Source organism: Myzus persicae, unplaced genomic scaffold (assembly GCF_001856785.1).
Source record: "Myzus persicae strain clone G006 unplaced genomic scaffold, MPER_G0061.0, whole genome shotgun sequence".
Taxonomy (NCBI): Eukaryota; Metazoa; Arthropoda; class Insecta; order Hemiptera; family Aphididae; genus Myzus; species Myzus persicae.
In genome coordinates this window covers 907-22,128 of record NW_019100940.1, presented here as the reverse complement: position 1 = coordinate 22,128, position 21,222 = coordinate 907, and the positions used below count along the sequence as shown (strand labels likewise).

Genomic DNA, 21,222 nt, shown 5'->3' with positions numbered 1-21,222 from the left:
AAAAAAACCATTTCAAATATTTTTGTTTATTATTAAACAGAAAAATATTAATTTAAATATTCAACACAATATCTTCTTAATACTTAAAACAGATAATTCTTTATAGTTTAAAGTTTAAACACAATAATTCCACTGCCATGGAACAGAGGCTCGGGGAGTGAGAAAATAATTTGCCAAATAATTTCTAACTTCGTGAGCGGAAGCACGATCACGTAACACAAGATCTTGAATTGGTAATACCGTTGTACTATCGATGCTATCTTGAATGTTTTCAACTTGTTCATATGGTGTATATTTAACTCCTTCTTTTTTGCGAATGAAATTGTGGAGAATGCACACAGATTTTATAATATCAGTCACTCTTTCTGTATTACGGGTGCGAATTGCACTGCTTAAAACTTGAAACTTTTCGGTCATCATTCCAAAAGCGCATTCCACAGTTTTCCTACCTCGGCTTAGTCTATAGTTAAAAATTCTTTTGACATTATCAAGAGTTCTCTGTGGGTATGGTCGCAACAAATATGGTGTCAATGGAAAGGCTTCGTCACCGACAAAGTAGAAAGGAAAATTATAATCATTTAAATCATCTATTAATTTTGAAGGGAATGGTATATTTAATCTTCCAGTTGTAATCCACTTCTTAATTGTTGATGCTCGAAATATTCCGCCATCACTATTTCTACCAGCATAGCCAGTTTCGATAGTAGTGAAAAAACCGTCTGCATCACTACATGCCAATAATACTATCGAATGATACATTTTATAATTGAAATTACTTGATCCACTGCCTGGTAATTTTTCGATTCGTATGTGTTTACCGTCCAATGCACCCAAACAGTTTGGTAAATTCCAGAGTGAATAGAAACGTTGAGCTATTAATTTCCAGTTTTCTTCAGTTGGTGTAGGCATATAAGAATCTTTTAATAATTCCCAGATCAATTTTGTCATTTCACGTATTATGTATATAACTGTACTTTCTCCTCTAGCAAAGTATAATGCAAGCGATACAAAAGTAGACCCTGTTGCTAAGTACCTGTAAACAATTTATTACATTTTAATTCTTATCATCCAGCGACGCAAGCTAAGTAAAAAAAAAAGGGCGGGTAAGGTTAGGTATTTTGTTAAAATTCGAACCTTAAATGCGTTGACGGAGTATTTTTGTTGGGATATAATTTGTAAACAGACATTTTTTATTAAATTAATAATTAAAACTCGACGTCAATTATTTTAGACTTTGTATTATTTAAATATTAATTATTATTGATATTTTATAGTAAACGAGTGTAAAGAAAAATGGAAGAACCTCCGTTCCGTATTTGTCCGTCATATGAAACCCCCTGCCAGTGGTTCCAGTTCCAAAAGTAAAAAACCATATTATTTAACAGAATACATGCAATTTGCGCTTCCATTCATAAGAGCATTGGGTACGCCAGTTGGAAATTTATCTGATTGCCCTCAACAAAGTCCAACTGAGCTAGCACAAGATTCTGAACATCAGACCCAAAATGAAATATACAATGACGAAGAAAATGAAGATTTTCAACTATCACATGTAGATAACGATCTGTCACCACCAAACTGTCCTACCCAACTACCATCATGTCAACAAGAACAACAAGACAATGTTTCTAATGAAAAATCTTTAAGTGACACATATAAAATACCTATAACTCCGAGGAAAGGAAAATTTCAGAAGCGAGCAAATACTGATGTGGACAAATCCTTTATGGAATACTTAAATATGAAAAAAAAAAAAATAGAAACAACTCCTAATGAGTGCAACCAACAAAAAAAAATGTTTCTTCTGAGTTTGCTACCCGAGATTGAACCCATGACAAACGCACAAATGAGTTCATTTAGGCGTAGAGTTCTGCAGCTTATTGATGATATAATGAATCCTGCTCCATATCTACAACTCTCTCTACCACCAACTTATCAACACACACAAACAAGCTCTCTTATGTCATCACATTCACCACTAACTAGTACAAGTACAGACCATTCTCCTCAGAGTAATTCTACCTTCAACAACCCAATGTCAGTAGAAGAGATACAGCATAACGACTCAGAAAGCTTATACTACCAAGTCGTCCGTGATGCTTTGACCACCGATAATATAGAATAACACAGTAATATAATATAAAATATACTATTAATATTAATTTTAAAATATATTATTAAACATTACTCATTATATTAAATAATAAAATTGTATTTAAAGGCAATATATACAATAAATACATAATTTAAATATTATTCTTACCTTAGTGTTATCAATAGTCTTTCTTCCGGGCACACACATTCCCTCATATTAGTGTCTGTGTAATGAAGAGCAGGACAAATAATTTCTTTTAATTGAAGGTAAGTTTCTTTTTTCATTCTGTAGAATGCAAGAAATCGGGAGTCACTTTCCTGTAATTCCTTAGCAGCAACAAATAGTCTGCAGTTAACATTTTTTTCAATATAAGGATTGATCCAATATTTTCTTCTGCGTTTGTTTAAGTGGTGTTTATAGTAATGATAAAGAATAATTTCTTCATCGCTACTCGAATCACTACTAGACATTATAAAAAATGTATTTATCTTAATTTATTTACTGTATAAATATCAGTGTACACATGTAATACAAAAAACTGAACTGTACTGTCGAAATAGTAGGGCGACACTAGCTTAAAAAACTAGAAACAAAAATTTAGTATACTGTGTGTGAAGATAACCGGCAACTGTAGTTGCCTAGTCGCCTAGTCTCCTAGTATCTAGGTGATTGCAGTTTCTTTTGAGTATCCCCGTGTGAGGAGGGCCTTATGCGCCGCGGTACTATTAGCAAGATTAGCAAACAGAGTCATTCCAAAAATGCAATTAGGCATCACCAAAAATTAATTATTTTTGGTCCGATTCAAACATAGTGCTAGCGTGGATATCGTCTCAGTCGACAAAGTGGCGTACGTTTGTTGCCCATAGAGTGGGAGAAATACAAGAAAAAACATCCGTAGCCGATTGGGCTCATGTTGACACGAAAGACAATCCAGCGGACATTATTTCTAGAGGTTGTTGTCCGTCAAAATTAACCGACATGCCGTTGTGGTGGTACGGTCCCGATTGGTTAATAAAAGACGAAAAAGATTGGCCCAAATCAAATAAAAACGAAAAAAGTTTAAATATAGAAATACCCGAAGCTCGGTCAGTGACCTTATCTGCCGTCGACGTAATGCCGCAATATCCGTCATTGATAAACCGGTTTTCGTGCGTAAATAAATTAACACGTATCGTAGCATACTGTTTACGTTTCGGTTATAATAGTTTGCGTAAAAATTAAAAACTCGACGGCGTACTTAGTGTGGAAGAAGTAAATAGGGCACGAACATCAATAATAAAATGTATACAGAAGGAAGCATTTTCACAAGAAATTAGAGATTTGACCAATTTGAATAAAATAGCTGTATCAAGCAAGTTGTTTCAACTATGTCCGTTTTTAGACGAACATAATGTTTTACGTGTAGGGGGAAGACTGAAAAATGCCACTACGTTAGACGTACAACAACGTTATCCAATCGTGTTGCCGGCGAAGTGTCATTTTACACGATTAATATTTAAGTACGAACATGAGCGATGCATGCACGGCGGTCCGCATGCAACACTATGTTCGGTACGATCGAGATACTGGCCATTAAACGGACGAAATTTAGCCAGAAGTACAATACACGAATGCGTAACATGTTTTCGTTATAAACCGGTAGTCGTGCAGCCGATTATGGGTAATTTACCCATGGAACGAGTAGAACCGACGCGCGCATTTTTACGTTGTGGTATTGATTATGCGGGTCCTTTTATGATTAAGACAAGTATGCGCCGAAATGCTCCGTTAGTAAAAGGGTATGTATGTATTTTTGTTTGTTTTTCAACGAAGGCAGTACACATCGAACTAGTCGGAGATTTGAGTACAACAGCATTTATTAACGCATTAAATCGATTTTTTGATCGACGAGGAAGAAGTACAACTATTTTTACCGATAACGCGACTAATTTTGTCGGGGCAAATCGTAAAATGAAGGAATGGAGCGATCTATTTAACTCAGAACAACATAAAAAAAAGGTACAAGAAGCTTTAGCAGACGTTGGTGTCCAATGGCGATTCATACCCCCGCGGTCGCCGCACTTTGGAGGATTATGGGAGGCAGCCGTCAAGTCGATGAAGCATTTACTACAGAAAACTGTAGGGAACGCTCACTTGTATTTTGAGGAACTTAGTACTGTGCTTACGCGCGCTGAACCCTGCCTAAATTCCCGACCTATTACTCCTATGTCATGTGACCCAAATGACATATCCTTTTTGACCCCAGGTCATTTCCTTATAGGCGATTCACTCTTATCTATACCAGAACCCGACTTGTCAAATATACCGATAAGTCGCTTGACGCGATGGCGAAAAGTAACACAATATTCGCGAACTATTTGGCAAAAATGGAGTCGTGAGTACTTGAATCAGCTCCAAGAGAGAAAGAGGTGGGCTGGTGCCAAGGGACCTAAACTAGAAGTGGGTACTGTAGTATTAATACGAGAAGATAACATCCCTCCGTTAAAATGGCGTTTAGGTCGAGTTATAAAAATTACTGCTGGCAGTGACGGGGTGGTGCGAGTCGCTGAAGTCCGCACGTCGACGGGACAGTTTACACGGGCAGTTCGAACATTATGTCCTTTGCCATTTAAGGGAAATAATATAGATTAGTTATTTGAAAAATTTGTCGGTATGCTTAAAATTGTATTGTTAAATTTAGAATCTATGTATATTAATTATTACGAAATGTATTTCTTGTAAAATTGTAATATTGTTTTTTTTTTTTATTTAGATTATGTATTTGTAAACGTAAAGTAGAATTGAGTTATTCCTGTCTTTAATATCAATTCAACTTAAAAAAAATTTTTTTTTTTTGCACATATTTTATTTTATTATTTTGAAATCAATGTTTCAAGGCGGGCGGCATGTTGCGTACCTAGTAGTGTGTAACTTACTATAAATATATTTCATTATCAATCATATTGCCGCGACGATCTACGAAGTCGTGATCGACGCGTTATCGATTTACCTAGTCGTCGTCAGTCGCTTGAAAACCACGGAAAGCACACTACGAAGTGCGCAACGCGTCCTCCGTGCCGTTCACAAAATTATATATTTTCTAAATAGTTTTTTTATAATCTTAGAATACAGTCCACACATTATTATGTACGAATAATTACGGTTTTCTTATTTATTTATCCTTGCTTACCACGTCCCAACATGTGTATTTAATAACTCTTCGTTTGTATAAAATTGTTTTAATTGTTTTTCAGTGGCAACATTACAACAGAAATGGTATAAATTGCCCAATAATTGTATTCCCCTTTTAGATCGTTTATTCTCGTTAAAGTTGTTTAATAACCTATCCGACATATCGAAGTAATTTTCATTTATATTTTCATTTATGGTTTTCAGTAGGGTTAAAATTTGTTGAGTTATTTTACATTAATTTGAATCTTTGTCTGAACAGTATTTTTGTATTTGAAAGACATTGTTAGTTGTTTCTCCGTCATCTTTAATTTCTTGAGTATATATTAAGGGTATGCTTTTGTCGTACATAACTGCATCCTGTACTTCGTCGAAAAATGCACCCGACGAAACAGTTATATCCATAATTTCCTCCGTTATTCCATATGCCAATATTTGAATTAAGAAAAATAGTTTTAACATGAACATCTAAAACAGCATAAGGTTGTCATATTATTTTTTTTTTTTTTTTATTATTATTGTATTTATTTATTTATTTATTATTTTTCTTTTACTATTGTTTTTATTTATTTATTTATTTATTTTCTTTTTGAATCTGGCTAAAACTAATAACAATTAGTATTAATTAACTTATTTCAATTATTTGTGTTTTATGGTCATTATTTTAACCATGTAATGTATACTTATAATTATATTATAATATTATTTAATATAATCCTAAATGAAATTGTATACAATAGTAATATGCTACCTTGATATTTATATTAAGAATTATTTGTTATCATCAAGTTGGTCTCTCATGATAAGGCTTTATTCTGTTTACATGAATAATGTCTACTGTTGGTTTCCCTCTTAAGGTTAAGGCTATTTTATAGTTAACGTCAGATATCTTTTCTATGATTTTAAAAGGGCCTTGGAATTTATGAGCTAATTTCTTTATTTCCCCATATTTTTGGGATTTGATGTCTATAAGTACCATTTGCCCTGGTGAGTAACTTACTGTTTTATGACTTTTGTCGTAATATGATTTTTGTTTATCTTGTTCTGTCTTTATTAATTTGGGTAATTCTTCCCTTATTTTTTGTAATTGTTCTATTGCTTCTAATCTATTGTATGTTGTGTCAAGAGGGTAAATTTTGTTGTCTATTGGTTGGTTTGCTTCAGTTCCGAACATTAGAAAAAATGGCGAGTGTCCTAATCTTGCATGTGGATAAGTATTATATGCAAACACTACCATCTTGTAATAAAGTGCCCAATTTTTCTGATTGTTGTTGACATAATGAGTTAAACAGTTGCAAATAATCTTATTCATTAGTTCTGTCATACCATTGCTTTGAGGGTGATAAGATGTCGAAAAAATTTGAGTTATACCTAATTTTTCACATATTCTTTGGACTTCAACATTTTTAAAATGTGTCCCTCTATCGCTTACGAAATACTTTGGTGTACCATAAGTAGTAATGATGTCTAAGAGAAAGTTTATTGTTGACGCTGCATCTGCGTTCTTAACTGCTTTAGAAAAAACCATTTTAGTAGCGTTACATGTCGCTACAATTAAGTATCTTTTCCCTTGAGATATAGGTAATGGTCCTAAGTAATCAAAACAGAGCCTTGAAATAGGTTTTGTATCAATTAATGGTATTGATTGTAGCAAGCCAGGTTTTTTTCCATTAGGATTTTTAGAAAGTTGACATGAAACACAAGTCTTTATAAATTTGTTTGTATCTTGTATTATTGTTGGCCAATAATATTTTTTCTTTAATTTCGCTAACGTTTTTGTGATACCGAAATGTGCTGATAACGCTGATTCATGGTATGACTTTAAAATTACGTTAATTAATGTTTTTGGTATTACTAATAAATCTTTTATTCCGTTAGGTGACCAGTCTTTAAAGAATAAGATATTGTCTTTGATTAAAAACTGTCTTGATTTTCTTTTAAATTTAGGATCATTCCGTTTATTGCGGAAATTATACCTTTGCAAAATTCGTCTGTTGATTGATTTAGCTTTAATCTTTCCAAATTTATAGAATCAAAATGTAGGTCCTCTTTGTTATTTTCTTCTAGAATGTCTTTGGCTAGCAATGTGTCTACCGGGTAACGAGACAGGCAATCAGCCGCTTGGTTACAAAGGCCTGGACGATGTTTTATTTCTAAATCAAATTCTAGTAATTTGAAAATAAATTTTGTTATGCGAGATGACGGGTTTTTCATTGTTTGGTAATATTGTAAACTTGAATGGTCGCTAAATACTGTAACTTTTCTGCCTAATAAGTATTCCTTGAAATAATTTACCGCAAACACAACTGCTGACATTTCTAATTCTGTGGTAGTAAAATTTTTTTCGCCGCCCTTTAGTTTTCTGGACGCGTAAGCTATAGGATGTCGCTTTCCGTTGTTATCACTCTGTTCTAGTATTCCCGATAGTCCTTCAAAGGATGCATCTGTGGTCACAAAAACGGGGTATTCGTCCTCAAAGTGTGCAAGTACTGGTGCAGTTATGATAGCATTTTTTAATATATTAAAAGCTTGATCTTGAGATTTGTCCCAATGAAATTTACTATCTTTCTTTGTCAGGTCGGTTAAAGGGCCAGCAATTTTTGCATAATTTTTGATATATTTTCTATAGTAGCTGGTGAGTCCTACAAATGCTCGCACGTCTTTGATTTTTCCAGGTATAGGAAAATTTGTTATCGCCTTGATATTTTTTTCAAGTGGTTTTATTCCTATATTAGATACTTTATGGTCTAGTAATTCTATTTCGGTACCTAGTATTGTACATTTGTTTGTTTTTAATTTTAATCCTGCCTCGTCTAGTCTGACAAATATTTCTTCTAATCTGATTAGTGCTTCTTCGAATTTATTCCCGAAGCAGCATATATCATCTAAATACGCTATCATAGTTCTATATAAGAAGTCACTGAATAAGTTGTTTATAACTTTTTGAAAAATAGGGCCTGAATTTTTGAAACCTTGAGGAATTCGTTTAAAATGATATAGACCAAAGTCAGTAATAAAGGCTGTCTTATTTCTATCCTCTTCTTTTATTGGTATTTGAAAATATGATTGAGCGAGATCTAAGGTACTGTAATATTTAGCTCCCTCTAAGCTCCTAAAAATATCCTGCGATCTGGGTATAGGGTGTTTATCACTAATAGCTATGTTATTTAATTTCCTATAGTCCACTAAAAATCTAAATTCGCCTTTTTCCTTTTTGGGTATTAAAAATACAGGGGCTGCATAATTGCTTCTGCTTGGTTCGATAATGTTTGCTTCGACCATTTGATTTATTAATGTTTTTAGTTTTTCTCTTTGATTTGGGGGTGTTCTGTACGGAGATTGAAATATAGGTTTATCAGATTTTAATTTTATTTCACATGGTTCAACATTTGCACACCCAATATCTAGAGGGTCTGATGTGAATAAATGCTTGAACCTATTTATTAATTGTTGTGCCTTTTTACGTTGTTCATAATTAAGTTCATTAGGTAGCCTTATTATTGTTCCTTGTTTATCCGTTACTTTAGTCACTGTTGTATTATTGTTGTTGATATTTTGATTTACCGTGTTAATTTTTTTTATTACGTATTCATCACTTTTAATCGTATTTAATTCAGTCGCTGTCGCAATAACCATATTGCTTGGTATATTACTATAATTATTAGAGAAATTGTATAATATTACTTCGTCATTACTATTTAATAATCGTGTTTCAAGATTTATATTTTTATTACTGTATAAGCGTTCAATTGGTTTTATCATGTATTGTATTTGTCTGTCTTGCGTTTTTGTAAACACTTTTAATATTGACCTAGTCTTGGGAGCTATAGTCATATTTTCGTTAGATATAATTTTAATAAGTGTCTTTTTTTTTACGTCTGAACAATTTTTAGGTTCCATAGAATCGATTTTTAAGTTGATATTATATGTGCTATTGTAATTGTTCCAAACATTGTCCATTAGTATGGTGTCACCATTTAACTTTAAATATTTTTCTTCGAAATTTATGATTAAATTATTTTTAATGTGGAAATCATTTCCTAAGAGTATTTTACAACTTAGCCCATTGATCACGAATGCGTCTATCATATATGTTACGTTGTTTATTTTAATTTTTAAATCAATTTTTCCTAACTGTTCAAGTTCAGAATTATTTGCTCCTGTTATTTTAATTTTTTCTTTTGCTTTAATTAGGTCTTTATTGCTTATTAAAGAATAGTCTATACATGAAAGATTTGATCCGGTGTCTATAATTGCGTATCTTTCAACATTGTTAATATTTATTTTTATAGATCTTTGTCTGCGTTCCACATCTGAATGTTGATTATTAATATTACTGTTGTTATTATTATATATTTTAATATCAGTTATGTTTTTATGCTGATTTAATGGTTCTTTCGAGTCATTGACTAAGGTCAGTTCATCGTCTTGTATACGTCTGTTACGGTACTGTCTAACATAATCTCCACATATTTCGCAAAACATAATATCTCCCCCCTTGCTCCAAAATGCTTCGTCTTCATTTTTGTTTAAATCATTCTGGGAGGTAGTTAATCTTTCGCAATCTTGACAATATTGTGAGTACCAAACTGTAGATTTATCAATTGGTTTGTCTTTATTAATAAAGAAATCAGTATTGTTGTTTACTATTGGATTTTGTTGTGAAATTTTTAAACGGTCAAAACTCTCGCATAAAAAATGGTCTATGTGTTTTTCGATAGTGTAGAAATCGGGGAAAACTGTATTAATTGTTAAATTGTTGAACTTGCATGGATAGCTTGTTTCAGTGATAACTCCTGGAGTCCAGTGACAGTTTTCATTGAATATACCAATATCTTTTCTATTTAGTTTCCAGTATACTATGGCGTTTTTATAGTCTGATGTTTCGTGTATTAGAAATAGATTCATATTGAATTGGTCACAAATATATGCCAAGTCGTCATCTTTAAGGTAGTACCCTGATTTGCAGTTTGGAATATTAAGCATATTTAGTATATCTATTGTCTTTCTGTGAATACCATGTTGTTTTAAACAAATACGTAATGCGTGGGCACCACAATCACCGTCGCTTGGAACGTTCTCGGATTTCACGAAAGAACCGGCAGTGTTTTCTATTTCAATTTTTAATTTTTCATTAACTTCATCATCAAAATTTTTACCTAATGCAGTGTTTGTAATCTGTAAGTCATTATTTTCAAGGTCAATAATTTGTTCGTTTTTTTCTTTTTCTGGTAGTAAGCATATTATAATCTTTATTGGTGAATTTTGGAAAATAAACTTTATCATAGTCGAAATAATGTTCCACTTCTTTTTATTCGAATCAGTGCAAATTTTGGGTAGAGCTAATATTTTTATTTTATTGTTTAAACAAAATTGCTTAGTATTTATTAACGTACTAAAAATGTCAGAGTAAGTGGGTTCATCGTTAAACCTGTTTTTTGTAATTAGATACAAAATCCATTGATTTTTGTTTTTTAGGTAAGCTACTTCCGTGATTTTTTTTTTTTGATCAATTAGTATGTTTACGTTGTTGAATTTATATTTAAACTGTAATGCGATTCCTTTTGACATAGCCAGGCATTTACTAACAGTGTCCAATTGCAATGTTGGTTGGTAATGAAAAAATATTTATTGCGTGTTCAGCGTAATCACATGAGAACTTTATTCTGTCATTGTTGCAAAATAAAAATTTTTGAAATTCATTTAATTTATTTGAATGATTTAGCGTAACAATATTTTCTATTAATTTTTCGTTGTCATAATTTATTTCTTTAATAGGAGGTTTACCTAAATGTGTCGATTCGTACCAATTTTTAACAAAACTTAAATAATTATTCTTTTCGCTTTCCTTGCCTTTGTCATATTCATATGAGTTAGTCTTATAGTTAATATTATTTTGTCCCCGAGTTAGGTATTCCGAATTGTTTCCTTCTAACTCGGTATTTAATCGTTTTTTTGATTTATACATTTATCTGCATAGTGTCCCCTTTCATTACATTTGTAACAAATAACTCTGTCAAATTCTTTTTCATAGCGATGTTCTTTATAATGTTCTGGCGTTTTATCCCGACTATTTTCTCTGCTATAACGTCTTTTTGCGTCATTTTTCCTACACTCGTTGTCGTAGTCATCCCTCCTTGATCTATCGTTACCTCCTTTCTGTTCATAGTTTTTATAATCGTAATTATAATATCTAGTTCTGTTGTTATCTCTGCTTCTATTAGAACTTTTGTCATGTCCACTTTCCCTTACATCATAATTTCTATCCCTAGAGTAAGATCTGTCTCTATTCTGACTTTTATCAAACCTGTCATTTTGTTTATTAAAATTTTGGTCATAACTGTTGTTTCTATAATAATTATGTCTATTAATTTTATCATAGTTTTGGTCAGTGCTCAATTCTCTGTTTTCTTAAGTTGATTTATTCGGATAGGGGCTATTGTTTCGATATTTATAACGATCTGAGTTTCTATCATAATCTCTTTCTCTCTCTCTGTTTTTTGAGTTATCTCTAAAACCTCTATTAATATTCCTGTCATTACTATTTTCTCTGTCTTTTGAATTATCTTTAAAATATACCTTTTTCATGGAGTTGCTTAATTGATCGATTTTCGCACTTAATTCTTCAACCCGGTCCTTCGAATATTTACCTATTTGCATTATTTGTTTATTTAAAATATCTGTGTATTCATTTAAACCTGGAGGGGCCCTAGAATTTATTCTAAACTGCATGAGTTCGTATTTTTTTAAATTGTCTTTAATTTTGATTAAGTTACTATTATCGTGAAGAGAAATAGCGTTTAAAACTGGTTCTTTCAGTCCTTTTAAAATATATGTGCATAATATGTCTTCCTCTTTCATATTTCTTTCAACTTGCCTACATAAGTTTTCAATATCTGTTACAAAGCTCATAATTGTTTCTGTATCTTCCTGTTTCCTATTTTCTAGTTTGGTTTTTAATAAGATAGAGTAACCGATCGGTTGGAACTCATTTAAAAATTCGTTTTTTAATTCTTCCTAAGACCAATGCTCCTTAATGCTTTCTAAATTTTCCAAAAATGTACCTGCTGTGTCTTTTAAAAATATAGATAAAAATTTTACTTTATCATTATTGTCCCAGTTATTTATCAATCCTGCCTTTTCGTATTGTTTAAAAAAAAGTTTTATGTCTCCTTGACCTGAAAAGTTATCTGGTTTTATAATCATATGTTTGTTTCTGTCCATTTTATTAATTATAGGTGGTTGATCTGTTGTCTTTATTTCAGATATAGGTTTATTCAAAAAGGTATTATTTAAGTTGGATTGTATATAGTCTGTTTTTATTAACTCAATGTCTTCGTAAATATTTTCCTTATTATTGGTTTTTACGCCAGAGTTTATATTATTATAATCGTGATTAATGTTTTGGTCTATTATATTTAGATATAATTGGTTACTGGTATTTAAAATTGTATCAGTTTGGGCTGATGATTTATTTGCATTAATTTTTAAATCGTTGTTAGTTTGTAATATTTTTTTTACTATTGTTTCAGAAGTTCCTGTATCCTCGTTATTCGATTCTGTAATTAAATCACCTGTATCAAGTCCTATTAGTAAATCTTTAATTTCAAATTTATTATTAAATGATTCAATCTTAATAGCTTTTTTTTCTCTTTCAGTTAGATTATCCTCAATATCGTCTAATTCTACAACCCCTTTATAGTATTTTGATAATCTAGACCTCAGATTTTCAACAGTTCCCGTGCACTTTAATTGTTTGGTTGTGCATAAATTAATAAGATCCGGTTTTTTGAGTAAATAAATTTCAGTTAGTTTGGATATTTTTAAATTTAAATTTATAGGATTTTCGTCACTCATATCCTAACAAGCTAGTAAAAAGGATTGGTTTTAAAGAACATAGTTTTTATTGAAATAAAATAATTAAAATTTTATATAATTATAGCTTAATAATACATAATTTTATACAATTAGATATTTAGCAAAATTAAAATTAACTAACTTAGTATAATTAGAAAAAGGAAAAGAAAAATTTATTTTTGAAGAAAACTGATAAATTTGCTAAAAAATTAATCCAAATGCGTATCCTACATCCTAATGCGTATATTATTTCTAAATTATAATTGTATAATGTATATAATAAATAGTTTCTCACCTTAGCGCGTTCGTGTGCAAATGCACGGTAAGGCAAAACTGTACTCACACGGTACAAGCGTTGTCTTTTCCGAAAGACCAAAAAAAAAATCGAACGCGTACGTATTCTTCACTCGGTATACTCATACACAAAATCGCGTCCTGGGTTACTCCACCCAAAACACTTGAACAAATTAATTTATCTTAACTTCCGAAAAACTCAAAAAATTTTCTGCGCCTCAGGTTACTCCACCCGAAACACACACAAATTGTCGTACTTCGACTTAAAAGGTATAGTGTGCCAAGGGAACTTTACCCAGACCACACGAAAAAAAAACTGTTGTACTTCTTGTACATAAACACTTCAAAAATCAAACGTGCCAAGTGCCAAGGTTGAGGTACCAGGGCACAAACACAAAACAAAACAAAAAAAAAATGTATAAGACCGCAGATAAGAACCCCGTTGGGCGCCACTGTCGTATACCCACTTTTCAGTGGTATACCTCTACCGACGTTTGAGGAACCAAAAGACCATAAATTAACCGGTTACAGTTTGGCACTCAAAAGTCGATATCGTTACTTTAATGCTTAGACTTTCAATCCTCAACGACCATAAATTAACCGGTTACAGATCAGATTGAAAGAATACAATAATGTAAGATTACCTTTACCGTNAAAAGTCGATATCGTTACTTTAATGCTTAGACTTTCAATCCTCAACGACCATAAATTAACCGGTTACAGATCAGATTGAAAGAATACAATAATGTAAGATTACCTTTACCGTTTAAACCTTAAATCCTCAACGACCATGAATTAACCGGTTACAGATTAGATTTTAAGGAGTACGGCAAATTGCGTGGCTACTCAAACAAAACAAATGATTTCTTGGGTCGGAAACACCTTTATTCTTTTAAAAAAAACAATTAAAAACATAAATGAATAGTCCGTACAGTAACCGTCCGTGTCAACGTCGATCGCACGCTCTCGACAGCGACAACACACCGGCGGCGACGGGGACTGCCCCTTCCCTGCCCGTGCGGCCGTCTTATATCTATTTGATTTTTGTCACCTCAGCACATTTTGCTTCACAGGCCTGACCTATCCCAAAATCTTACTTGCTAAAAATATTCCCACCTATGTAAAATAATTATTTCGACAACTGTCTACAGTATACGACACACGGTTTTTGGTAATGAGTTGCTGTTGCTGTATAATACACAATAATAATGACACAAATATAAAAAATCACAGCAACACAAATGTATAAAATATAATATAATAAATAAATCAAAGCCCTTATGGCTATAACAGTATAATATTAAAATATAAATTAGCCCTTCTGGCCCAACAAAGGAAAATATGAAATATTATAATTGATTATAATATTAATACGCAGCCTTTATGGCCAACTGGAATAAATTACAATAAATAGTAGCTATTGAGCTGTTAGCTTATATAAGATAAGTGTGAAATACAAAAAGCATACGTGGCCCTTCTGACACACGATACTATAATAATAAGAAAATATCTGCGGTCCTTATGACTCAACAGATTCAAATGTATAATAAATAACTAATAAAATAATAAAAAAAAACTCACAGTTTGTGGAGCGCAGACTGGCCAGCTGGTCCTGTACCTATGCTATAATACGAATAATAATAACACACACAAACAATAATATAATAATTTACCAAATGATATATAAAAAAACTCAGGCGATTAGCGCCTACGATATAATAAATAATAATTTAACCGGCGATTCGCGCACGGCAAAAATACAATGAGTATTGATAACTGGACCAATATAATAATAATGCCCTTATGGCTCACAATAATAAAAGATTACAAATTTCATATATATGCCTAGGTGTATATTATACTCGAGCCTGGTCACTGGCACGACCAAATGGAAAATTGACACCTTGGCCGTGTTAAATAATATTCGCGTGGACGGCGCGGCGGCGTGCGATAACGTTTAATCTACATATTATATAATAATTCACAATCACATAATTAATACACAAAAACAATGAAACAAAAATAAATAATTAAAAACGTGATGATGTGTGTGTGACCAGCTATTCTCTATATCAATATTGTTGCGCGGCAACATCAGTTTTAACCAAATTGTTGAAATCAAGTATTGCCGTATTGGTTGTATCAGAAAGTTAAATTATTTTTCGATGGTTTGACAATTTATCAAATCTAAGAACAATTATCCAACCATAAAAAAATGTTTACATTTTTTGTCATGTATAAACACAGTCAACTGTATTATGGTACGATTTTGTATAAATATTATTAACACTATATGATTTGTTTACATTTTGCTTTACCTTTATTTTAAAACGTTTTGGAATATTGCATGCTACTAGTTTGTTGGCATTTATGATGAGTACTGTTTGTGTATTACCTTTAGTGACTAGTGCATGAGCATGAGTTAATTATTTAAAATAAAAATGTTGCGCATGCTATAATTTAACTATTGAAGTTTGTTGTTGATGTTGTAAAAATGCATGCTATTTTTTTATATATATTGCAGGACATAATTAATTTAATGTTAATTTGGATTTAGGTATAATTGATGAGAACATAATGGATACATTCAATTCTTCATCCATTCATATAGAAGACAATCTTGAAGATTCTATGGCAATGAACATCAGTATTGCTAAAAGTAATGATTTTTTTTTTTTACTTAGTATTTTTAGTAAAATTTATTAACACAATTATTATTATTATTTTAGGTGTAACTATGCCTGCATCTGGAGATCCTGAAGATTCTTGTGCCATGGATATTAGTCTAGTAGGAATAAGTGAAAGTATAATGCATTCAAACCCAAGTGTGTCTGATGAACTAAGAAATGAAGGTAACTATAAATGTGTTGAATGTTGTTTTATTATTAATCAAATTTTGATTTTAGTTTTCAGTGAAGGTATTTCATTGTGTCAACCTAATCAAAGCAGAAAAAAACAAAGTTAAAGGTGTGTTGGCAAAGATGAATATGTTTAGAAAATCACAATTGACTCCAAGGAAAAGTCTTCTATATGATGCTGTCAAAATCTATAGACAAAAAAATTTAGTTGTTCACAAACGATACACAGAAACTAGAACTCGACTAAAAATAGCTGATAAATTTATAAATACTAATAAGAAGTCATGTGCACTAAACCAGTTCACTAGACAATTTATTGAATCTCAAATTCGAATGCAACCGCAGAATAGATGCCGCGTGGAAGACGTTTTACTGTAGATGATAAAGTGTTTGCACTGTCTCTGTTCAAGCAAAGTGGAAAAGCGTATAAAACACTTTCAAAAGTCTTTGCTCTTCCTTCCCGGAAATCAATCATGGATTTATTGAATAAAATACCGTTCGATACAGGAATTAATAAAAGAATATTCGATCATTTAAAAACTGCAGTTAAGAAATTGAAAAATAAGCTAGATCGTTATTGTTCAATAATTTTTGATGAAGTATCAATTTCTTCATCATCGCAGTTTACAGAAAAAAATGGAAAAGTAATTGGATTTGAAGACCTAGGTAACGATAATTGTTCACCAAAGTTTTCGGATAAAGCACTTGTTTTTATGGTGAGAGGACTCAGATAAAAGTTCAAACAACCGGTTGCTTTCTATCTGACCAATAGTAACATGAACAGTCTTAATCTATCAACTATTCTGAAAGATGTTATTAAAGCAGTGCAATTAACAGGCATTACTGTAATTTCTACGGTTTGTGATCAAGCCCCATCCAATGTTGCTGCTATCAATCGGTTAATAAAAGAAACTAAAGATAATACTAATCTTAAAGAAGGGGGAAAAATGATGTATTTGGTTTTGTAATTGGGGGTCAAGAAATAATTCCACTTTTTGATGTCCCACATTTGCTGAAAGGTCTTAGAAATAATCTTATAACTAAATACTTAAATTTCACATATGAAAATGAACAGAAAAAAGCATCGTAGAAACATATAATTCAATTCTATGAATTTGATAAAAATCAAAGTACAGAGGGAGACCGTCTTGTACCTAAGCTCTCTGACTCTCATGTTTATCCAGGAAAAAAAATGAAGGTGTCAATTGCAGCCCAAGTCTTCAGTCAGCGTGTTGGAGCAATCATGAAAAGAATGGCCATAATGAATAAAATAATGTATTTATGAGTTTGCCTAAAGGTTTAAAATGCTTACCAATATAATATTTTAAAATAACATCATTTTCATTTAATTTAATGTGACTAAAGTTTTCTAAATAACAACTTTCACTTACAAGAGAATGCAAACTATCAGTATAAATTTGAAATTTAATGCTTATGTCATTAAGTTGTACATTTAGTTCTAAAGGTTTTATTGTTTCATTACTTGGTTCAGAAATTAATTTGAAATTGCCTGATACACCCAAAAAATGTCATCATCATCAGAACTATTACTTTTATTTTTTATATAATGAGTATTGTAAGTTTTATTTTTTTGATTAAATTTATTTTTAGTTTTACACATAGGAGCTAAATGTCCCACTAAATGACATAAATTGCATGTATAACCTTTGTACTTACAAGTTTGTACCTACAAAAGTTACAAGGTACATAATTACCTTTCATAATTTTTTTTTACAACCAATTGAAAAAAAGAAGTAATATCAGTATTCTTTGATTTAATTTTTGATGTTTGACAGGTATCTAAATGTCGCATCCAGTTAGTTTCATTGATATATTTTGTTTTTAATTTTCCGCAATCACACTTTTCAACCATCTTGAATGCGACGTTATTTATATTCTATCTATAAAAAAAAAAACACAAAAAACACAGTACCTATTTACCAGCTATTTATTATTAAATAAAAAATTAACAATTGATACCTAACTAAAATTAAATAAAATTAAAAATTGACATATTTAACAAACTATTGGTAATGTACTAATTATATAATACTTTAATTAATATTAGGTATAATTTATAATCGTAGGCAGGTACTTACCGATTTGACGGTTTAATGAATTTAAAGAAAAAAGGCTGCAGGACTGTCCAGGCTGGACTGTATAATCTGGACAAATCAGATGATTATATTTATTCTATGCACGCTCAATAATCAATACTCAACACTCAAGTGAACGGAATGAAATTACACAAAACAATAAATAAATTAACAGACAAACAGATAAACAGTTCATATTTTTACAAGTATTAACAGAAACACTTAACACTGTCACTATGGAATGGAAATATTACAAGGAATGACTGTAATAATATTGTAAAACTTAGGTTGATTTTGGTTATTTTTGGTCACACAATGACGACGACGTTATAACGTCGATTACAATATTTATTAATAATTTTAATAATATACTACCTATTATAGTACGCTAGGCACTAGGCAGTCTGAATTTGGTTGACCGTCACCCGTTTGTATGTGTCATACGTCATTTTCTGGTATGCAATAAAATTATAATACATTTCCGTCAGACATCGAGCACACGTTTATTTCTTTTTCGCATTTACCAATAATTATTACTATAGTGATTTGTGGCTATCCCCAGTCCCCACAATATTATCATTTGATTAATGATTTTCGAGTATTATATAAATTGTATACAAGTCGGGCTTATGACTACAACTATATAGGTACTGTATTTATGGCTGCATGTTACTTGTGTCCCAAAAAAAAATATATTTTTCAGGTAGTAAATTTGACCGGTAAGTTGCGTCCCGTTTTGTGGGACGCAAATCAGCCATATTATTACTATCAATATTATCTTCAGAAATCATTAAAATCGATAGTATCGTGTCACTAAAACCGATAGTTCATACATTTTAAATTCAGTATGATTCGATAATGATTTATTATGACAAAATGTTTAACATGCATTTTTTATTATTTTTTATTATATTATACTATTTTTATCATGACAAAATGTATAACATGAATTTTTATATTATTATTATTATTATTATTAATATTGCAATTGAATTGAACTGATAATTTATTATAACCATTTTTATATTGTTATTATTATAAATTAAATTTGTGTCATCAATGTACATTTTTATATCGATTATATTTAATTATACTTAGTCGCTGAAAAACCTGTGGACGCAATTCGAAATGCGCCGATTATTATATTATGTTAAGACACACTATAACGTAGGTGAATAATTCAATGCTCTACAAAATTATTTACAATATCATATATATGATCAATTCAGCAGTTGTCATTAGAATGCACTTATAAATTATAAAATTATTGAGTTGTACAAAATACTATATCATCAACAATTATATCATTTTCATTTATCAGTCGTTAATAAAAAATATAGGTCATCCAATTTTAAAGGTATACAACAAGTATAAATAATAATATCACAAAAGGTATAAATAAATTATGTAATTATCATTTATCAGTCATTAATAAAAAAAAATCATTATAATCATCTTTAAAACCATTCTTCTTCGGTTAGGTCAGCTAGGAGTAACAATTTCTGAAGTCGAGAGCTTGATAAGCGATTCCTGGCTTTGTTTATTGTTGCCCCGGCTTTTGAGAATAGTCTCTCACATGGGACAGGCGTTGCCATCATAGTGAAGTGATATCGATCTTGTTTGCATAACATTGGAAGCACACTTTTCATATCTTAGCATTGTTCGGTCAATCATATAATACACTGAATTCCAACGTGTTGGGACATCTAGTATTAGTTTCTTAATATTGCTTTCGGATATTCCAGCTTCAAATTGTTTTTTTCTTAAGGCGGCTCTAAGGGCCTGGTCACACTATAGCGGTTCCGCCGCGCGGTCGAAACCACGTTAGATTTTGCCGCGCGGTGTACACAAACTACACCAGCGCGGCAAAACCGCGGAAGTTTGTGTTCATTTATCATTTGGGAATTAGATACCATACACATCAGTTGTGTTAATTATACATTATAAATTATAAAATTATAAATATTTATTCTTTAAAAACTACACTAAACATGGATTATGATCATTATATGCAAGTTATGAAAGTTGTACAAGTTGCCAACTATTTTGGCTACTTAAACCCTCCGAAAAGAGATAGACGGTACTGGATCCATCCATTTAATACAACACGAGAAGAAACTAGAAGATTTTTGAATTTCTATGAAAAAATTAGATTAAATTCTGATAAATTTTTTACATATTACCGTATGTCGATTGCTTCATTTGATGAACTTATGATGAAAATTCGACCTTACATCACCAAACAGGAAACGAAATTTCGAAGTCCGATATGTGCTGAGGAAAGACTTACTTTGACAATCAGGTAAAATTTGTTATTAGCAATTAATGATAAAAAATATATATTTTTTTTTTTATCAAACCATGATAAATCTTTAATTTAAACCGAATCAATACATTTTCTTAGTATAATAGTTCAATTAAATAACAACTTATTGTATACATAACAAATATTAAAAAAAATATGATAGTACTTATTTCAAACAAACCCTTTAAAAAATAAAAAATAAAAAATAGTAATAATAACTTCAAATTAAATACGATCCCCTTCAGTATTTGAAGTTACAGGATTATTAAGTTCAGCTGGAAAAGTAGATGGGTATGAATAAGGTGGGAAGCTGGTTTGGAAATGTGGAAGAAATGCATTTGTAGGTTGATGAATTTGATGATTAGTCAAATGTTGTTGGTTAGAATAGTTGGTATAACTTGGAGCTGTAATAATTCGTTTGACTGCATTCATAAATTCAATTTTTAAATCCAACTTTTGGTGATCGTTCATTTTTTTTTAGATCTGGTAAAAAAGATAATAAAAAAGCTTTATCGGCATCGAATTCTTCGGGGGGTTTTAGGGGGGAAT

General features: G+C 31.2%; 3 protein-coding genes across 3 annotated transcripts; 2 read left to right on the top strand and 1 right to left on the bottom strand.

Moving 5' to 3' along the window:
* Positions 1 to 114: 114 nt before the first annotated feature.
* LOC111026952 (protein ALP1-like) lies at positions 115 to 948 on the bottom strand. The gene has a single exon (XM_022305146.1). It carries the CDS (start codon positions 946 to 948, stop codon positions 115 to 117), a length of 834 nt encoding a protein of 277 aa, XP_022160838.1.
* Positions 949 to 3,073: 2,125 nt separating this feature from the next.
* Positions 3,074 to 4,726, top strand: LOC111026951. Its single transcript, XM_022305145.1, has 2 exons — positions 3,074 to 3,205; positions 3,386 to 4,726. Exons 1-2 carry the CDS (start codon positions 3,074 to 3,076, stop codon positions 4,724 to 4,726), a joined length of 1,473 nt encoding a protein of 490 aa, XP_022160837.1.
* A 12,613-nt stretch (positions 4,727 to 17,339) lies between these two features.
* On the top strand, positions 17,340 to 20,674 carry LOC111026950. Its single transcript, XM_022305143.1, has 2 exons — positions 17,340 to 17,358; positions 20,385 to 20,674. Exons 1-2 carry the CDS (start codon positions 17,340 to 17,342, stop codon positions 20,672 to 20,674), a joined length of 309 nt encoding a protein of 102 aa, XP_022160835.1.
* The last annotated feature ends 548 nt before the right edge of the window (positions 20,675 to 21,222 follow it).

Excerpts from the sequence above, each read along its gene's own strand:
- LOC111026952 (XM_022305146.1), bottom strand. The coding sequence starts at position 948 with ATGACAAAATTGATCTGGGAATTATTAAAAGATTCTTATATGCCTACA.
- LOC111026951 (XM_022305145.1), top strand. The coding sequence starts at position 3,074 with ATGCCGTTGTGGTGGTACGGTCCCGATTGGTTAATAAAAGACGAAAAA. Across the intron at positions 3,206-3,385 it reads TGACCTTATCTGCCGTCGAC|AAGGAAGCATTTTCACAAGA; the intron begins GTAATGCCGCAA and ends AAATGTATACAG.